Source organism: Paramacrobiotus metropolitanus, unplaced genomic scaffold (assembly GCF_019649055.1).
Source record: "Paramacrobiotus metropolitanus isolate TYO unplaced genomic scaffold, Prichtersi_v1.0 Parri_scaffold0000060, whole genome shotgun sequence".
Lineage (NCBI taxonomy): Eukaryota > Metazoa > Tardigrada > Eutardigrada > Parachela > Macrobiotidae > Paramacrobiotus > Paramacrobiotus metropolitanus.
The window spans coordinates 533,029-551,952 of record NW_026570280.1 but is presented as its reverse complement, the minus strand read 5'-3'; the positions used below and the strand labels follow the sequence as shown (position 1 = coordinate 551,952).

General features: G+C 42.7%; 2 protein-coding genes across 6 annotated transcripts; both read left to right on the top strand.

Moving 5' to 3' along the window:
• The first annotated feature begins 438 nt into the window (after positions 1–438).
• On the top strand, positions 439–1,260 carry LOC129593185 (uncharacterized). The gene is made up of 2 exons (XM_055489393.1): positions 439–534; positions 619–1,260. The coding sequence occupies exons 1-2, from the start codon at positions 439–441 to the stop codon at positions 1,258–1,260; spliced, it is 738 nt and encodes a 245-aa protein (XP_055345368.1).
• A 5,990-nt stretch (positions 1,261–7,250) lies between these two features.
• LOC129593127 (uncharacterized) lies at positions 7,251–18,302 on the top strand. 5 transcript variants are annotated; one of them, XM_055489313.1, is made up of 6 exons: positions 7,251–7,372; positions 7,579–7,661; positions 10,167–10,251; positions 12,580–12,968; positions 14,002–17,345; positions 17,414–18,302. In XM_055489313.1, the coding sequence occupies exons 1-6, from the start codon at positions 7,298–7,300 to the stop codon at positions 17,935–17,937; spliced, it is 4,500 nt and encodes a 1,499-aa protein (XP_055345288.1). In that variant the 5' UTR covers positions 7,251–7,297; the 3' UTR covers positions 17,938–18,302. The 5 variants fall into 5 exon arrangements, with proteins under 5 accessions (XP_055345288.1, XP_055345292.1, XP_055345291.1 ...); XM_055489317.1 differs by lacking the exons at positions 7,251–7,372; positions 7,579–7,661 and adding an exon at positions 9,799–10,007; XM_055489316.1 differs by lacking the exons at positions 7,251–7,372; positions 7,579–7,661 and adding an exon at positions 9,799–10,007 and having other exon boundaries at positions 10,167–10,259.
• The last annotated feature ends 622 nt before the right edge of the window (positions 18,303–18,924 follow it).

The window sequence follows — 18,924 nt, the reverse complement described above, 5'->3', positions numbered from 1 at the left end:
GTTCTGTTTAATAATTTTGTTTTCCTCTAATCAGAACAATGTGGTACCTGGTATTTTACCCGGGCTGCCATGTGTATGTACCATGTAATCGTTACTGTGTACATGGCTCATTTTTATTGTGTTACAATGGCGCGGATTCCAAACAAACAATGTATACAGCGTGCAATTTCATGAACTGTATGCGTTTGTAAGTTTGCTGCGTCCTTAGTGATTCCCATGCACCGTTTCCTTGACAACGTTGCCTGGTGACCCACGCTAATCTTACATAAATGCACTGTATTACCTTGCAAGCACATTCAGTTGTTGTATTTCGTCTGCCGAGTGAAATTATTGACCGTTCAGCCACGCTACACGTGCAGATATTGTTTTTTACACAGCGTTCCTAGTTTTTCTTAAATTTTCTTCGCCTTTCTGTACTGTATCCTTTATACCACCAACATGGCACATCCCCTGGTCAAGCACCTTGCGGCTAACGAAGATGTGGTATTCGCTACTAGTCTTCGTTTAGCCGAAATCGATGCCCTCAGCAAGACGGTACATACGCTGTCTACACAATCATAGTCACCCCAGATTTTTGTTTCACCCATATAGCGTATTAAGCGTGTCATGTTTCTATAGCCTGCCGGGTACATCCCGTCATACATGCTGACAGAGGAATACCACGAAGAGCGCGCCAAGCACCACCAGGCTGCCGTCTTCTTCATCCGCCAGATGCGTGGTGAAGAGCAAACCGTTCCCGTGGTTAACCCGCCTGTTATTACCATCGACGACAGCGATGATGACGACGTAAAAGTGGAGAAGCCGAAGCCAACGTCCACCGCGCGGGTTGTTCGTGCGCGCGTCGGATTGCCATTACGAGCTCCACCTGCTCGTCCGTCGCAACCCGTAGTGCCCGCCAACCAGCCGCAGCCCATTCCGACGGTTCCACTTCCGGCTCCGCTTGCTGAACCGCTAATGGCTATTTTGTCGGAATCCGGCCCCGCTTCCTACTCTGCTCCACCACCATTAGTTCCACCTGGCATAACGCAGCCAGTGCCTGCCGCCCCCCTACCGCATGTCCTAGCGGAACCGATGTGGGGTGTCATCGAGGATGGCAATCCGGGTATGGTGTTGTGTAACGGGCTTCCATCCTCATCTCCAGTTTCCGATGACGACATGGGAATTGTGGAAGAATATGGTAGCATCGATGAGTATTTGGCTGATCAACGTTTGGTTGATCATGTTCTGACTGAGGAAGAGTTGCTTGACCTTTTTGTTTAGTTTTGGTGTTTGTTTAGTTAGCCTTCAATATAATTACTAAGTGACCAATGGGTCACGGATTCGTAGCACTTCGCACTTAATAAAATATGCAGGGCGTTTTCTCGGTTTGATTCCGACCAGCTGGGCTGGACTTGAACCACCCCAGCTGGAGCCACCGCGTAATTACATACATACAAAAAGCAGTGAATATCGAACGATATTCACATCCACAATACTGGCTATTGACTGCACACATATACAAAACGCGGCTCTCGACCGCATACATGTACAAAGGGTGGTTTTCCAACAATACATGTACTACTTGGCTGGGATACGTGCAGCGCGTTGACGCAGATTTTGCACTTCTTTTTCCAGTAGAGCAACAGGTGCAAGACCAACTTCGTCCATCTCGAAATCATCAGTCCCGCTGGTAGGATCAGACTCATGACTGCAATAAATTTTACTGATGTTCAGGTAGGCTACAAACTAATACATAAAAAAATTCGACAAATGCCAGAAGTGGTGAACTGAATAAAACAGTAACACTTACTTGGCTGGGTTCACGGCAGTGCGAGTCGCTGCGGTTATAGTCTCGTTACGCTGGCTTACAATGGATCTCCTTTAAAACCACAAAAGTTACTACTGCACCGTCTTAATGTTTATTAGTAGCTGGGAAAGCGTTACCTTGCATATTGACGCCTGGCCGTTTCCTGGCGGAGGGTTTGTTGCTCAGAGGTTTCGCTGGAGGTCTTCTGCTTGTTTGCGTTCGATTCTTTACGGCCAGTCAAGCTCTTTTTTCGCGGCATAGTGAAGACAGATACACAAAGCAGTCCAGAAAATATCACATCCACACGCAGAAAATCAAAATCAACAACATGTGCGGTATGGATTTATGGACAAAACAGAAAACAACAGCAAAGAACCACAGAATAACACGTCATTTGATGTTGGGAATTCGAAAAACTTTAAGTGCTTGAATAATAACTTGTTAGTCAGCACTGTAAACGACCTATGATAAGCCAGCTACTTGGACTGCTCTTTCCTGCTGCCGCTGGCAGTTACTTTGCTCTTGTAAATCGTTTTTGAGCTGTTCCCATAGACTTTGTATGTTGAAGTTTTTGAAAATTTTCTTTCAAACTGTTAAACCGTTTTGATAACTTGTTTTTGATGACAAATCTCCTGGATGAGGGCTATCGAACGACATATCGCTATTGAAGTTTGGTTTCATAAATCGTTCACAAAAGGGAGTTTTGAAGGAGATGTTCGTAAGGCTTATTTTATTAATATATAGGATAATACATTTACTTATGTTAGCTTATTATGTATTCGTACTCCAAAATTAGTATGTGCAGTGCATATTGTATCGTGTACAATAGTATGTACCATATACAGTGCACATTATGTACAGTGTATAAATGATGTCGCCATGTATTTATTGTTAAATTTAATTAGTGTATAGGGGTAACGTATTGTGGACAACTCGAGAAAGAAAATAAAATAATAAATGGTTTGATTTTGATTTGACAAATTTATAATTTTTTCTACGGGCTTTGCTATACTTGTAGACCTCATGGTGCGGTTTCTGTTTCCTTCTATATGTATGTAAAACATTTCAGAACTGCTTAAATTTTAACAAAACTTATTTATACCTATCCAGCTATCCTTGATCGATTTGCACACCGGAAGCTGCATTTTTAACGCCAACAATGCATACAATTCCGCAACGAACGATTGTAAGCTGGCGAAAAAAGGAAGCATTAAAGGCAAAAGTGCAGGTGCAACTGTACAAAACAAAGCGCTCGCGAGAACGCTGCAGTCAATACGAACTTTTTGCCGATAGTCATGTTATTCCTATCGACTGCTTCGTACATACAGATGCACTCGTATCTCTGGAGACTGTTTTATCTCATGGATAAAATTCTGTATTTATTTCTAAACAAGGGTTGGCTGCGCTATCCTGTATTTTGTGGTAATACACTTTTACATAAAAATACTGATCTTCTTTATGTATTTATTTGTTTATTGTGTTTTGTACTACATATTACAGTATGTATTTATCTAAAAATGGTACTACTTTCCGCTGTGTATAAGATTTTATGCTTTATTAGTAGAGCGGTTACGTATTGTGGATCGAAAACGAAAAGAAAAGGTTGAATGGTGTACCAGAAATGTGGGAATTTAGTATACGGACTTTGCTTTATTTGTGACCTTACGGTTCGGTTCGGCTTTGGGTTTCCTTCTGGACGTGTAGTGTAACACATTGTTGAACTGACTACTGACTACATTGCTAAAGAAATAATGGATGCCGGTCCTTGGCCATTTAGGCGAAGTTGCGCTTGCCGCAAACGAAGCGGACAATTATGTGATGACCGATTGTAAGCTGGCTAAAACGAAAAGCATTAAAGGCAAAAGCTCAGGCGCAACTGTACATGTAATAAATGAAGCGGTCACGAGAACGATGCTAGCAATACAGTCTTTTGCCGACAGTTGTATTATTTCCATCGACTGCTTACATACAGACGCAATCGCATACCATTGCGTACAGTCAATATGGATTGTTTTTCCCAGGAAATATTGCCGTCAACCGTGCAAATGTGTTTGTAGAGCTTGTGCAGAAGTGATACCAGCTACGTACATTTTTTATTACCATGTCATTTTATTACATGGCGCACAAAACTTTTTAAAATCCTTATTGTTTTGTCACTTTAGCGGTTACTGTGGTCGTATTTTTGTTAGTTAACAACAGCGGTTACTGATTGTTGATCGGTAATGAGAAGAAAAGATTGAACCATCTGCTATAAAGTTGAATAAGTTTTAGTTTTTTCTTCACGCTGACTTATTCGTAATCTATACAGTTCAAATTTGTGTTTCATTTTGCCTAGTGTGAAGGCCGATAGCTCCGCCTTCACGATTGGCCACTCGCTGTTGTGTTTCGCTGTTTCTGGGGATTTTCATCCCGCACATTTCTGTGGTGTTTTGACGGATCTACAGTACAGCTGCGCTGGCTGTAGGATCCGACCTCATTACTCTGGTGTTGCTGCGCTACGGTGCGCGAGTTAGATTTCGGCATTAAAGCCTCAATCCGGGTTGGCCGTTGTTTCGCTGTCGAAGGTTCGTGGGCGCCCATAAGGCCCCACGTAACACTAGGAACTATAGGAAGTAGAAAGATAGGAACTGGCGAAATTTTTCTTGAAATTATTTATACCGGTGCTTGACCGGTACTGGAAGTTGCGCTTCCCAGTAGCAAAGCCGACAATCACGCGATGTAACGATTTTAAGCTGGCAGAAAAAGCTTTTAAGGCCAAAGTTCAGGTACAGAGTACAACTGTACACAGCTTTTGCGAGAAACGATACGATCAGTGCAACAATATTATTTCCTTGCCGAACCGGGTTGTTTTCCTCGGCTAATTCGTACTTGGACTCGCATTATATCACTACCGTAGCTAGTAGCTACTGTACTGTCAAAACTGTGCGTTACTACTGTAGCGGCTCAATCAGGTTGAGTTTGTACATCGGAAATCAGCAATTGCAAAGTGTGCACTGCTCGTACTTGCGAGCACGTGAGTATGCACACGCTGCATGTGTGCTGTTTTCCCGTACACAAACTCTGTGGCGCCACTTGATCGAGCCGCTACAGTAAATTATTGCACTAAACTGAGTTTAAATTACATTCTTTCGAACATCTCTTTTGTATCACAAACTCCGTGCTGTCCGCCGCTGCTCGGCTGCTGCTTGCATCTGCACTATGTCGAAGTACTGTACTGTTACCCTGCACTTGCCGAAATTTCGTACAGTGTGCGCAGTTTGCTGTTGTATGCCGTCTATGTGAATCGTGATAGCGATCGTACAACGTGCGCATGGTTGCACTAGCGAAACTTTCGGCAAGTGCAGGGTAACAGTACAGTATACGTAGATGATTCGTCCCGTCATTTCTTTGTTCCGCGGTACTTTTCTGGCTTGGGACCGCTCGAGCGGTCCTAAGCCGCTCTAGTCGGCTATGTTTTCCAGTGTTATTGAGTGGGACGATTTTCACGCAGCGCATTACCATCGCGCGCTGCCGATTTTTCTCTAGTTCGGCTTTCCGGTAAAACAACGTGTTATTCCCCTTTTCCATCGCATTTTCCCCTTAGGAAAAATGCGATGGAAAAATCTAGACTCTGGACTTGGACTTGCGCCATCGAGTTGGCTGGCAGGTCGGATGGCCGTGACTGGCGTGTGATTTTGGATCCATATTGCCACCGTGTATAATTAATATCCTACTTACGGTATAATTATGTCTCCCGCCATCAATTGTCGCGATGCGCTGTAACACGTTCTCACCGAGCATTTACAACACTTCGTATCTGCGTTTATGAGTTGGCTAATCGGACGGTGGAATGACACCACAGCATCGAGGGTAACACTCCATCGTCCAAATAGCCAAGGACGCTGCTACATCACGAACTTACTGATATACGCACGGTAGTTAGTGCAAGGTTGGTTGCACTATCATGTATTGATTATGCAAGATAGTGACAATGTAACGTGTTTATTTGCTTATTTAATAGTATTTGCTTTCAGGTAGTAGTTTGTATGTATTAATCATGCGACTACGTATTTAGTTTTACACTTTATCAGTATAGTGGCCACGTATTGTGGATCGAAACCAAAAGATCAAATATTTTGCTACAATTTTTACAAATTTATAATCTTGTATCTGGACTTTGCTTTATTCGTAAACCTTACGGTTTGGCTTCGTCTTTTTTTCTGTACTTTGAGTTGAATTAAGCATCTCAGGAATGACTAAATTGCTATGGAAATCGAATTGTGCTTGTTCTTTATCGACTGGCGCACCGGAAGTTACGCTTACCGACAGCAAAGTGGACAATTACGCGATGAACGATAGTAAGCTGGCAACAAACGCATCAAAGGCAAAAGTACAGGAGCAACTGTACAAACGAAGCGCTCGCTAGAACGGTACAATCAGTACGGATTTCTCGCAGACAGTCATTTTATTTCTATTAACTGCTTTGTACATAGAAACGCACTCGTGTGCCTTTGCAAACTGGCAACCATCAAAATCTCGTATTTTCGCTTCGTTAAACTGAGTTTATCAGCGCGGTCTAGTAAAATAACACCGTTGGAAAACCCTGCATGCTACTGTGCGCGAATGATACGGGGAGCGGAATCGCCAGCATTTCGGCATTCCCCATCCGAAAATATAGCAGTCGGATTGACTGCAATGTTTGTGGATGGGGTATGAAAAAATGCGGATGCGGAATACTTAACCGAATTAATAACCTAATCCACCGCTTAGCTTGCTACGCACAACCTGAAGACACTTCAGCGCATCTGTTATCGAATAGGAAATCTTGCTGACGCGGCGATGAGCCAGCGGAAGTAGCGGCTATGTCTCGTTATTTATCAGAAGTGGAATAAACCAAAGCTTTCACTTTAGTTATCGATTTTCCTTTAGTTATCGGCGAGGTTGTAAGATAAACAGTATGCCGTTAGACGATAAACGGTAAGTACATAAACCGCGACCGAATAATTCGCGAGATGATCGGTCTACCGGAAGATTACGATAATATAAAACAGGCCGTCATTATTTTGCGAAAGATGTTGTGCTGTTATTGAAGTTCCGCCAGTGGAGCTTCTCGCTTCAATAGCAGCACTATTTCTATCAGAACAAAACCAGAAATTCGAAAAATTCTGTGTGTTCATAATACAGCTTATAAGAAAAATTGTGCACATACATAGTACCTCCTTAGCGGGTTCTGCTATATGTGGTTCTCGCATTCCTTTTGCACGGGAACCGTTCGCGCTACTTAATTACAATAAGTGTAAATAGAAAAGCGTTAAAGGATGAACTATAGAATTTAAGACCCGCCAAACCATTATATCATAGGGCATAGTACAATATAGTTTGTTAATTGTGTGAAATCCAGATACATGCACAGATAGTATTACATAACACACAGTTGTGAAATATTATCAAACGCGTGTTTTTTATAAGCTGCTATAGTAAAACGGTTAGGAAAATTTCTGTTTTGAATGGCTGCATGACGGATGATCCGTCATGGATCACCGACTGGGGCACCGGAAGTTATATTTTTTGTCAGCCATTGGTCTGCAGTATTGTAGAGCGGCAATGGTATAATATTATGCCTTCAGTTCTAGACGTTCCGTAAAATATATTATTACAAAGTTATTGTGTGACGTACAACATTAGTGTACATCACGTTAATATTTTACAAGGAACAACTACAAGTACGTTAGTTGAATGGACGTTACTCTATGCAATACGAATGACGTACTGTTATTACCTTATTGCATAGCATAATATTATGTTTTCTTTAGTTTCTACTGCTGTCCGGCGCAAAGAGCCCGTTTGGTGATGGAGTGCTGAGCTGCCACTATTTTCCGTGCACAGATCCCGGAAGGTAAGCGGGTGACCGAGCTGTTACTACTGTCCAGTGTACAAAGTCCGTTAGGTGAGCGGGTGACCGAGCTATTACTGTTGCCCGGCGCAGAAAGTCCGGGTGGTGAGTGGGTGACCGAGCTGTCATTATTGTACAGTGTACATGAGTGACCGAGCTACCACTACTGTCCGGCAAACGGAACCGGTTAGCTAAGCAAGTAATCGAGCCACCACTACTGACCGTACATGCACCACTGGGCACACACGAACTTCCAGTGAAAAGAGCCAGTGAAGTGATGAGTTACCGAGCTAGTGATCCAGTGCACTATCACTGTTTCGAATTTCACACTTTATAGATATTTCGGCTTTCTTTTCGGGTAGGGGATATCGTAAAATTATCTGTATGTACAGCGAAAAGGAATGCTTTCGAGGTTGAGAGAATCATGAACTGATTTTCATAGAAAATTCGTGTTTGCCCTATTGCATGTACCGATCATGTTTCGACGAATAGACTGATGTTAATCTAATAAATACTCATTCAAATTCAAATAAAATGGCCATGGACCACAAGAAACGCGGAGGCGAAGCCGAGGCTGTTTCTTGTATATCTATATTTGCATGCAGCCACATTAATTAAAGCATGGGTATCGTGCTTTCGGTATGGAAAAGGCCACTCTTCTTGTTCACAGATCTCAGATGTACTCCCAGCATGTTGATTAAATCAGAATGCGGAGTGTGAAGCGAGAAGCGGCTCACGTACAGCGACAAAATCTTTCAAATGATTTCAAGGTATTGCGCCGTGGTGCAGTGGTACTGCGTACGCGGATCTAACGAGGTAGCCGGGGTTCGATTCCCCCATCGGCGCCCTTTTTCAGCCGTTTCTCGGTTTCCCTCGGATTGCGCCCTGCTTAGAGGAGGATACACAATAGTTATGCAGCCAAGACGACCGCTGATGGGGAATTAATTAGGGATGAATCAGATCAAGCCCAGGCGCTATATAAGCTGGGGAAAATCAGATGTTAGATACATATTACTTGACTTATTCCGAATCTGATATTCATTCTGATCATGAGTAATTTTCTGCACAACCTCCGTTGACAACTGAGCAGAAAAGAGGGCAAAGGCCACAGTTCACCAACTACTTGGTACAGAATCACAGATATGCAAGCGTAGTACATTTACGTAATCGACATACACCTTACAAAACGTTAAAACCATATGGTTTTTTTTTACTATGGACAATTTGCCACAAATCTTGCTGACAACTTTAAATTTTCCTCACTTGATCGAACTTCACTGATCAGAAAATAAAAATCCAGAATTTTTATGTCACTCTATGATGCATTATTAGGGGATGTGAAAACAAGTACCACTGAGCAATAATAAGCAATGAATTTAATATGATTTATTATGCATTATCCCAGCAGCTGATTTCACAAACATTAAGCATTTTTATTTGATTGCACTGATCAGTAGCTAGTGCTGTACAAAGCCATCGGGTTATCAAAAGTAGTTTTTATGTTTCGGAAGCTATTATTATATAGCCCTCGTCCATGATGTGCCTGATAGGCACATTTATTCATTCAGAAATTTATGGAACGTTACACTGGCAGCGGACTTCTTCCTACCCAGCCTGAATTCCTCAGAAAAATTTGTTTGCTTTTTACTTACTCAAACATTTACTAAAAATAAACGGAATAAAAAATTTAAAGCAATGAATTCCGACCGCTTTCGGTTGGTGAACAAATGGCAGCCTCCCAGTGGCAGCGTGATTTGGCTTTGCTGCGAACAGGAGAACCGTGGAACACGCTTAGTTTTGCCCCCTATATATAGCGTGTGTAACAGTGTGTATATGAGCCCTATAAAAAGGCCAAAAGGAAAGCTTTTGATGGAGTCTTTATACTATATGTATCCGGACCGGTTGAGGCATGGTCGTGACTCGTCGGTATGATGTCATAGTGACTAGAGTAATGGTGATCTCAGTACATTATGCCTTTGGCAATTAATCTTGACGGGCACGCGGCGGCATCGTGTATCATGAGTAATTCGTGACAACGCTGTTGCTCGCTTGCTTGCCCTAAGGGCTTCCGCGTCTGCAGCTACTATAGCAGTGTAACTATACTTTGTAATACTGCATAGTTCAATACCACAGTTCATGCTTGTGCGTGCATACCAAACCCTTTTTTCGACGATATCAGCTTGCCATCTGATTTTAAATCTGAACAAATTGCTTTGTCGCGACGTTTAACCAGTAAAACACTGAAGCAAGAGCTAATGTACTTCGGGTTACCGCAGTAACTGACTCCATATTCTTTATTTATGGGATTGTGACACGACATAATCTGTTGTGTAATCAGATGGGTGCTTGGTAATGTTTTGAACTCCATTTTCAAAAAGCTTTCAAGCCGGTGCCACTACATATTGTGTTGATCTTATTTAAAAGGGAGTAAGTTTACTGGCTTCATTCAGTAGAATTATGTACCGCAGACTGACCGCTTACTGATTATGCACCGCTTGCTGTTTTCAGAACCTCCAAAGTTGACTGGTCCTCTTTGTCGATCAGCAGCATTTGTCTAACTATCAACGCAACCGTCCTATCCCTTCTGTTCAGTGTGAGCAGGTATTTTTGAGTAATCAGTGTTTAACATGGCTGACTGTGTTATGTATTAAGAACGTGTTGTTACATACAGTAACAACGTGGTATGTCCACTTGTGTGTTGACTTTATACATACTTGTGTAGTCCGAGCCATTTATTACATCACGGAGCACTCTGGAACAACCGGTCAAGAGTGCCGGTTCAGCATTTCACTTGATTGCGCACTTGTCCGTTAGAGTTTCTCGACGTTTCTACCTCTTCATTACGCGATATATAATAAACGCGTTTAGGCTGTTAGAATTCAATGTTAGGCGAAGTCATCTGTTAGCACTGAAAAGTTATAATAAAGAAGAACCCTACGTTACAATTGAGTAACATCGAACAACAGTGTCGTCTGCAAAACGAGAACGCCTGTTTTTGTAACGACATTAACTGTCAGAATCGTTTGCTTCACGTATTCAACCGTTTAATAATGTGATAAAAAACTGGGCGAAGCATTACCAGCGTCGCACTGATTAATTAGTCGTAGTGCTACCTGTTTCGTTGCTTGTTCCTTAAAGTTTTGTGACATAATCGGTCAACATTGTTTTTGCCAGGTCAGTCAAGAAAATGTTGAACTATAATTATGGATGTATGAAACTGCCGTTCCTTGATTTCTGTTCTTGTAACAGAGGAAGTCACTTTGTTTGTGGGCTGTCACAGTACAGCCACCTCAAGCACCCTTGTTTTGTGTAGCACCCCTTTTCCACATCCCCTTAACTGTAGGAACCCTTTTAAATAAGAGATCTTTAAGACAACCTGTATTTTACAGGCACCCTTTTGGTACCTAATTGCGTATACAGTAAATGCGCTTTGACAGAGCGATACTGCAGTCTAAAAGCGTTTGGTGCGTGTACGAAAAAGCTCTAAGGATAAGCGAAAGCGTTGTGGGTCAGAACCACCCGCAAAATTAGGAAAGATGGAAGAAAATTAGTAGATTCCTAAAAATCAGCGACTTACTGTAAGCTCCGTCAAGTAAAAAAATTGTATTAAAATATCGGTGCAGAAATCGCTAAAGCCAGTAACAACGTTCAACGTCAAACGGGCAATGAGACGGGCAGTGATGTTGCTGTTGAGTGTTGACGATATCGCGAACATTCGCATCAAAGCAATGACTGACCGAGGTCACGGAACTGCACACAGCACTTTACAAAATTTGCGTCAAAGATCAAAACGTTTTCGATATCATTCTTCCTACTGGAAAGGTCATCGGTAAAAGAAGTTTACGAATTTCGCTGGCATTGGTGATAATTTACATAAATCACGGATTCCTAATGACGGTCAGTGAAATGGGCGTCTGTAACGACTGCACACGGGTGTTGTAACCAGTGCACACAGGGTAATTCACGACGAATAGTCCGACAAATATGTCTATGCTTGTTCCACTTCAAATGCCCGTAGCAGCCTGTTGCGCAGCCACTGTATTACTAATCGCCCGAAGGATTATTCTTCGGGCGAAAGTACATAGACTGAAAGCTCACGTGAGCGTGTGCGATGTGTGCGATACGTTTGCCTTGCGCCAGGTCGAGGCAACCGTAGTGCTTTTCTTACTTTTTGATTCAGAGCTAGACATTGCGCTCATATAGCACAAAACTCATAGCACACAGTGCTCACATGGAGCAGATGGTAGGTGCTCTTCTGTGTAATTATTCGGCTTCTACAATTATTATTTGAAAATGAAAGACGTTTACATGCAGACAAAAATACAATACCACACGCCATTGCGACGAGCGCGCACCGCGTTTTCCTTCAATGGGCGTTTCATGGGCGGGCATATCTCAACGCAATCACATTTCTGGCGGCTATGGCATCCACGCATGAGCAGACAGCGCAGTTGAGCACTTGTTGTACGCACTACGCACACTCAGTCACACAGTAATTTCTATGATGTTTCCTGATCAAGCAGCTCTTTTTTTATACTGTACGCAAGGTTCATAATGTAGTGTTCATGTTGTGGCAAACCACAGCACGATAAATCCATACAACAGCAAATCCCGAAAACAGGCTACATTTTCTTCCTGGTGCGATGTTTCGCTGCTTGTGAATACTTTTTCTCTAATATTAAAGTACGAGTACTTGACTTCATGCACAAACTTGTTGCACTAAAGCGCACTAAGTTAACTAACATTATCGATCCTTCAATAATGAATATTTACAAACTTCTGACACTTACTTTCAGTTTACGTCTCTAGTCGTCTTAGTTTAACCAATATCCCACTCAAGGCTTTTTTGTATAACTTACAGTACTGGAAATATACAGAAAAACTTAAAACTTATTCATACTTATTATCTGTTTTGCTTCAGTACACTCATAGCATCATGGCGAGTGCTGCGGAATCTGCCGGGGCCATCCCAGAGAACGACACACCTGTCCAATCTTTAGAGCAACTTAGCTTTGAGTGGGGCCTGGCTCCTGCAACGGATATGGATCTGAAAGAACGAAACATCTCCCATTTAAGCGAACTCATGAGTCTTCATCAAGAAACTGACTATCCGAATAACCTCCAATTTATCAAAGTGCTTGACGATCGCAACAAAATTCAAGCCTACATCGACAGGAATTCTTCATGTTTCCCCTCCAATAATTCTCGGGTAGTCTATTCGCCCAACAGCGGCGCCGAAAGCTACGAAGCAGAACAAGGATATCTGGCGGCTCGAGGCAGCCACTCGCAGTCTAGCCCTTCGATAGAAACGTAGGTGCAGTTACATCAATACAGCTTGTAAAAATTTCACTGAAATCTTAAAGTACTGACCAACTCACATGGTGCTTGACAGTTTTCCGTATATATCAATACATATATATATCAACCATTTGAGTACCAGCTTTTGGCAATTTATCGGGTTTTCCCTTCACTGTATCAGTTTTAGTTTGGCAAGAAGTGCAAAGGCTCTCTTAGGTGTTTTAGGCACCTCCTTCTCCGTTCCTTTAGGCGTTTTAGGCATCTTAAAGTTTCTCAAACGTATTTGTTTGGCTTCTAGATCAGTTTGCTATGTTTTTATTTTGATCGGTCGCACTCACCATTATTGTTAACGGTAACAAGAAGCTCGCGCGTACTAAAACGTTGTGACAAAAAATGCTTTGCGCGGATTTCACCAGTCTGCTCTCTGATACACCTGTCCAGCTTATTGTTGGCTAGCATGTTACCTAAAAAAACTAAACCTAAGAAAAACTTTAAAAATACCTTTAGAAAACCTAGAAATTACTAACAATGCGAGTAATCTAAGAATAAAGCCTAAGAAACTTAAGAAAATTCAGAAACTTAAAATAAAGTAACGGGTAACCTAAGACAGAGAATAAACTAAGAATAAATCCTAAGAAACCTACCGATTCAACCGATACCGACCGATCCTAAGAAACCTACCGCGGTAGTTTTACCGACCAGCGACTTTCAGCCATTCATTTTCGACTAAGCTGATCACGATTTCGCGTGACACGGTGCCGCATAAGTTCATAACTATAGCTCTGTGAAGGAAATGGTTTCTACGATAATAAAAATGCAAATCTAGACTTCGCATGCCAATTTTAAAAAGTTTAGCCAAGAATGTGCGCCAGTAGACAAGTGTAGGCAAACAACCAAACATGCTACGATCTAGAACCTTCGTACTAACTTCTTCCCAATGTTCATTAAGTCGTTTGCTCTGAAAAGTGACAGTAATGAAGCGGCGAAGCCAATAAGCGATTTACGATAGCCTTTAGACCTGTTTCCTAAGCCTAGCCTATTTCAGAACCCCTAGACCGATTCTTGACACTTCCGGAGATGGCAAGGAGGACCATATTCGTCGTGTGCTGGATCAATGTTGTCCGGGATGGAACGATATGGAATGGAAGCAACCTTGCACCGCGCCGCTGAACAGTGTGATTCTAACAGAGACTGGTGATACTCGTAATTCGCAGATGTTGGTGTGTATGGATCTCCGACGTTATTTCTCAGAGAAAGAACAGAAAGCCATGTTATTTTATTGGCACTCTGAGAGCTACTCTGTTTGGCTAGCTGTGCACTGGGACGCCGGAATTATGGAATTACCAGACTTCCATAGAAATCCTCACTTTGAAAACAAGCAAGATGTTGATCATTATAAAAACATGTCACCGAGAGGCAAAGCCTTGTTAAAAAGAAGATGGACAGCCACTTGCTTCAAAATGCAGTACAACGAAAAAACAACCATTCACAAACTCACGGGATTCAAAGAATTTGAAAAAGAAAAACTGGAACTTCGGAGCCGTATTCGGTTTGATAAAGCGGAATTCGAAGAGACGATAATTGAAATATACAAAGCCCTCATTCCCACCGGATACGCTTTTTGGCCTTTCTGGAATAATTCGACCCTGCTCCGTCTGAACAAGCAGACAACGTCCGGAAAAGCGCATCAGACGAATGAGCGTTCCATGAAAAAAGAAAAAGATGCAATTGAAAAAATGAAAGGTCTTTTTCCTGGCTGGAGCGATGAGAATGCCGTTACGTGCTACGCGTACCCACCAGTGTTCGTACCAGGATATGAAGGACCGACTAAGGAACGTCTTCAACAGTACATTGACTGGTACGAAAAACGCGTTAATTTACTTCAAGAAAATGGTCGGGAAACGGGAAAACTGGAAGATCACATTAAAAATCTTAAAGTGAACAAAATTGGCTTAGCAAATGGGGCACTAGCCGAATATTTGGCGTTTGATGCACTGAGGGACGCGTTTATCCTTCGGAAAGAAAAAGTGTTCATTGTCTCGAACTGGAAATTTCCAGATCCAAAGAATTCTCCAGACGACGCTCAATTTTTAAAAGACTATAATAACAAGTTTCATTCATCTCCAGCTAAACCGGTGGAAGTGGGTGACTCATCATCAGATGGACCTTTGTCGGGTACTGTGCACTCAGGCGTGTCTTCTGGGGCAGAGGTAGGCTCTTCAGAAAGCGGAAATGTTTCATTCAGCAAACCAAAAACGCCAAAGAAGACTAAGACGGAAAAGGAACCGAAATTAATTGACATCCCGGATCTAGACATCCTCGTTATTCATAAACACCGCGGGGTGATGCTTTTCGAAGTAAAAGGCATCGAAGATCTAAAGAGCGAGAAGACGGCAAGCAAAGGGGCTACCGCGCAGCTCAAGAAACTACTCTGGTGCTGTGCAACGTACTTTGGTATCAGCCAGCAGCATATCACCTCTTTCATATTTTTTCCTATGCTGCCGGACGCTCCAGTCAAAATGTGTTCGGGCCATCGCGTACTGGATAAGACATGGCTGGACAAACTTAAAAACCAGAACTTTTCCATCGACGATTTATGGCCGCTATCCGGAGAACAAACAGCCATGTTCAAGAGCTACAAAATCATGGTGGAAAAAATAGTTCAGTCTCAAATTTTGGAATATTCTATTCTAGAAGGATACGATGTGGTGGAGAAAGCTGAGCAACTTGGAGGAGTCATGCCGAAGCCTGACAAACCTATAGGAGGCATTGCGTCTCTACCGGCTGTTTTCAACAGCAAACGAAAGAACCAGCCAAACAACAAAACACCTCGTGGGCTCAGGCCAGTGTCGTTTTTGAATGTCGAACAACTGGAGGTATGGTACGGAGGCGAACAACAATTCATATGCGGTCCTGCAGGAACAGGAAAAACTATTTTGCTACAATACAAGTGCTTGGAATTACTGCAGAAAAACGATAAGCATAAAGCAGTTATCATTGCTCCTCCAAGTTTAGCTGATCAGTACAAAAAATTCCTGCAAGACCATGATATTGCTACCGAACGCTATCTCATTGTGTCCATATCAAAAGACGATCCTTTCTTCTGCGAAGCACGACGAACCATAAGTACCAGAAAATTTTTGCCTTGCCACGTGTTTATCGATGAAGCTCACTTATGTTTCTTTGGAATGGCGAAAGAAATACATTTGATGTGGACATACAGTATACTTTTAGCAAGCACTCAACACATCGTTGCAGAACATTTACCCTCATCATCCGCGAATGTCGATAAGAAAACCAGCGTTTCATCTTCTGGTACAGCAGCTGAGGGACTGTACTTTTGGGCAGCTGCCTTACCCGGCAGCTTCACCGATGACCTTAGTGATACGCTGCCGCGTGCAACCAATTTGACAGTGTCTCTCCGGTGCGCTCGAAACCTGCAGTCACGCTTCGGCCGAGACAGCAGCAATCAGATCTTCGACTTCAACGTGTACGGTGAACTGCTCGATGGTCAGTACATAGTCCAGCCACCAGCCTGCAATATCACACCGCTACTCAGTGAACTAGTGTTTCGATCGGTGCAACGTTTTAAGCTCCTTGGAATTGAAGAAAGCAGCATTGCAATAATTACGTCCGCAGCTTTAACTGATACCAGCAATCTGAAACCGCCACATCTGACGACGCTGAAATATTTTACTGGTGAATACGATTCTGCTACACCTTTATCACATCCGAAAAGATTAACAAACACTCATGACACGCACTCATTGGAATTTCAAGCAGCTGTGGTGATTTGTGACCCAGGCAGTAACAACATGGCTCATTCCAAATTTGACGCCACCTTGCTTGCAAGAAGTCGCGGAATTATTGGCTTGTCCAACATCATGTGTGTGCCTGTTCATCCAGATGGAATGGTGTTTGCAAAACGAGATGAGTCAGTTAATGTCTTGATCTATAAAGCCGCTAGCGAAGTGGTCCGTGATCTACCTTACAATCCGGACGACAAGAAAAGAACTTTTTATCCCATTCTCCTGATTTCAGAAACCTTTAGGGACACTCGGGTTGTTTCCTTAGATAAACTAAAAGAACTGGACAATTATGGGGAAAAGTTTCATAAGATTCGTTACGCAAAATACACCCAGCAGGAAATGGCCGGTGAAATGCAACCAGGCGGCGTCCCTTTCATTTTTGTATTTCGACACGATACCCAGAACGACATCCCGCTTTCTCCGTACGATTTGCAGACACTGGACACGCCCGGCATTGAAGTACGTTGCATTTGCGTAGTGTTTAATGATACCGGGAAGAGTGAAGCGATTAAGCCTTACGACGGTAACGTTCTGGAGGAAGCAAGATTGCACGCTTTAGCTGACTCTACGTATTCTATCGGTATGCCTTAGCTCAGTATTTTTATGTCAAAAAATCATTGTTTTACTACGGGTAGTTTATTTTCACAGCCACAGGACAAACTGCGGGCATCGAATCAGCGGTGGTGAATAGGGATTGCCCTAAAGAAAAACAGGTCCACCAAGAAGACGGGCACAGAGAAAAGCATGAAGCCTGGAAGATGTTTTTGAATGAAAAGCTGACCGAGATGCGTTTAAAGACTGTTGATGTGGTGGGTGATGGGAACTGCTTCTATCGCGCTATGTCCTTTGCGTTACATGGAACAGAAGAGCGACACACCGAAATTCGAACCAAAATTTTGGAATTTATGTCTCTCGCTGAAAACTTCTCCTTCCTAGAGGCCCGGTTTCCGTTGTTAACCAAAGATAAGTTGTTCGCCCTGTTAGAAGAGATGCGTCAAGCGAACACGTGGGCTGGTGGGGAGCAACTGGCAGCCGCATCTGAAGCTTTTAATTGCACCATCACTTTCATATTTCCGAGCACTGTATGGACATTCGACAAGGATCACGCTGAGAAATCTGTGTTTATCATTTATAACGGAGTTGATCATTACATGACAGCCATTCCTCAATGAAAAGTTTTCAAAATCCAGTAACATATTCGAGAAAGGATTATATAAAACACATTCGCCCCCAGCAACGCCCCGAACAAAGCCATTTCGTTGAACACCCTTACACGTCATCTGAATAAACTCAAGTGGAAGGGTTTGGAGTGGACAAAGCAATTGATTCCTCATATTCACCAACAACCACTATTTAATGCGAGCATGTATACGTACTATTCCGTTTAATGTTTTCGCTGTGTCATTTGACCAACTGCCTTGATAACCGCAGTCTACACTTCGGAATTTCAAAAACGTTTTCGTGAATGTTCTAGCGAAGTTTTTAAGGTTTTCTTCGACATAAAGTTTTTACACCCGGACAACTGCGGCATTTTGCATCACATAGAGTACGTTTCGGTTTTGACACAGTTGCATTGAGACTTTTTGACTACATTTAGCCGCAAAAATTCTGGTCGCGGACAAGTCTTGGCTCTTGAATCATGCGGCACCCATTAAATAACAAAGAAATCTAAATTATGCAGTAATGCAGGTTGGCCTTGATAGAACGATAGTGTGCGTGCGCGGCGGGCTACACATCTTCCCACGATAATATGCGCCTTAAACATAGTGAAAATAAGACGAATACACAGCACTACTGTTGGGCATGCATGGTACACGTACAGTACTACTTGTGGACGATCTGATTCTTATCAAAAGCCGATTAGTATGGAATGGGAATACGTTTAACGGCAGTTAGCAGTAGCCTTACACGTTAGCTACGGAGATCCAGTGCCACCGGCTACTCACATAGCGCCAGTGGCGATGACAAAGAGCAGCGCCCACCGGAAATGACGGAAATGTTCCGCTGCGGCATGTTTCATCGCCCGGTAAATTTTGTCCAGATCTGCCGACGGTTGCAGGAGTGAATGCTATATTGAGCTCTTTCGTTTTCGTATACCATACAACGGTTTCTAAGACATCCTTCTTCTCGGATTCCAATGCAAAAAGGCAATTTAGCCA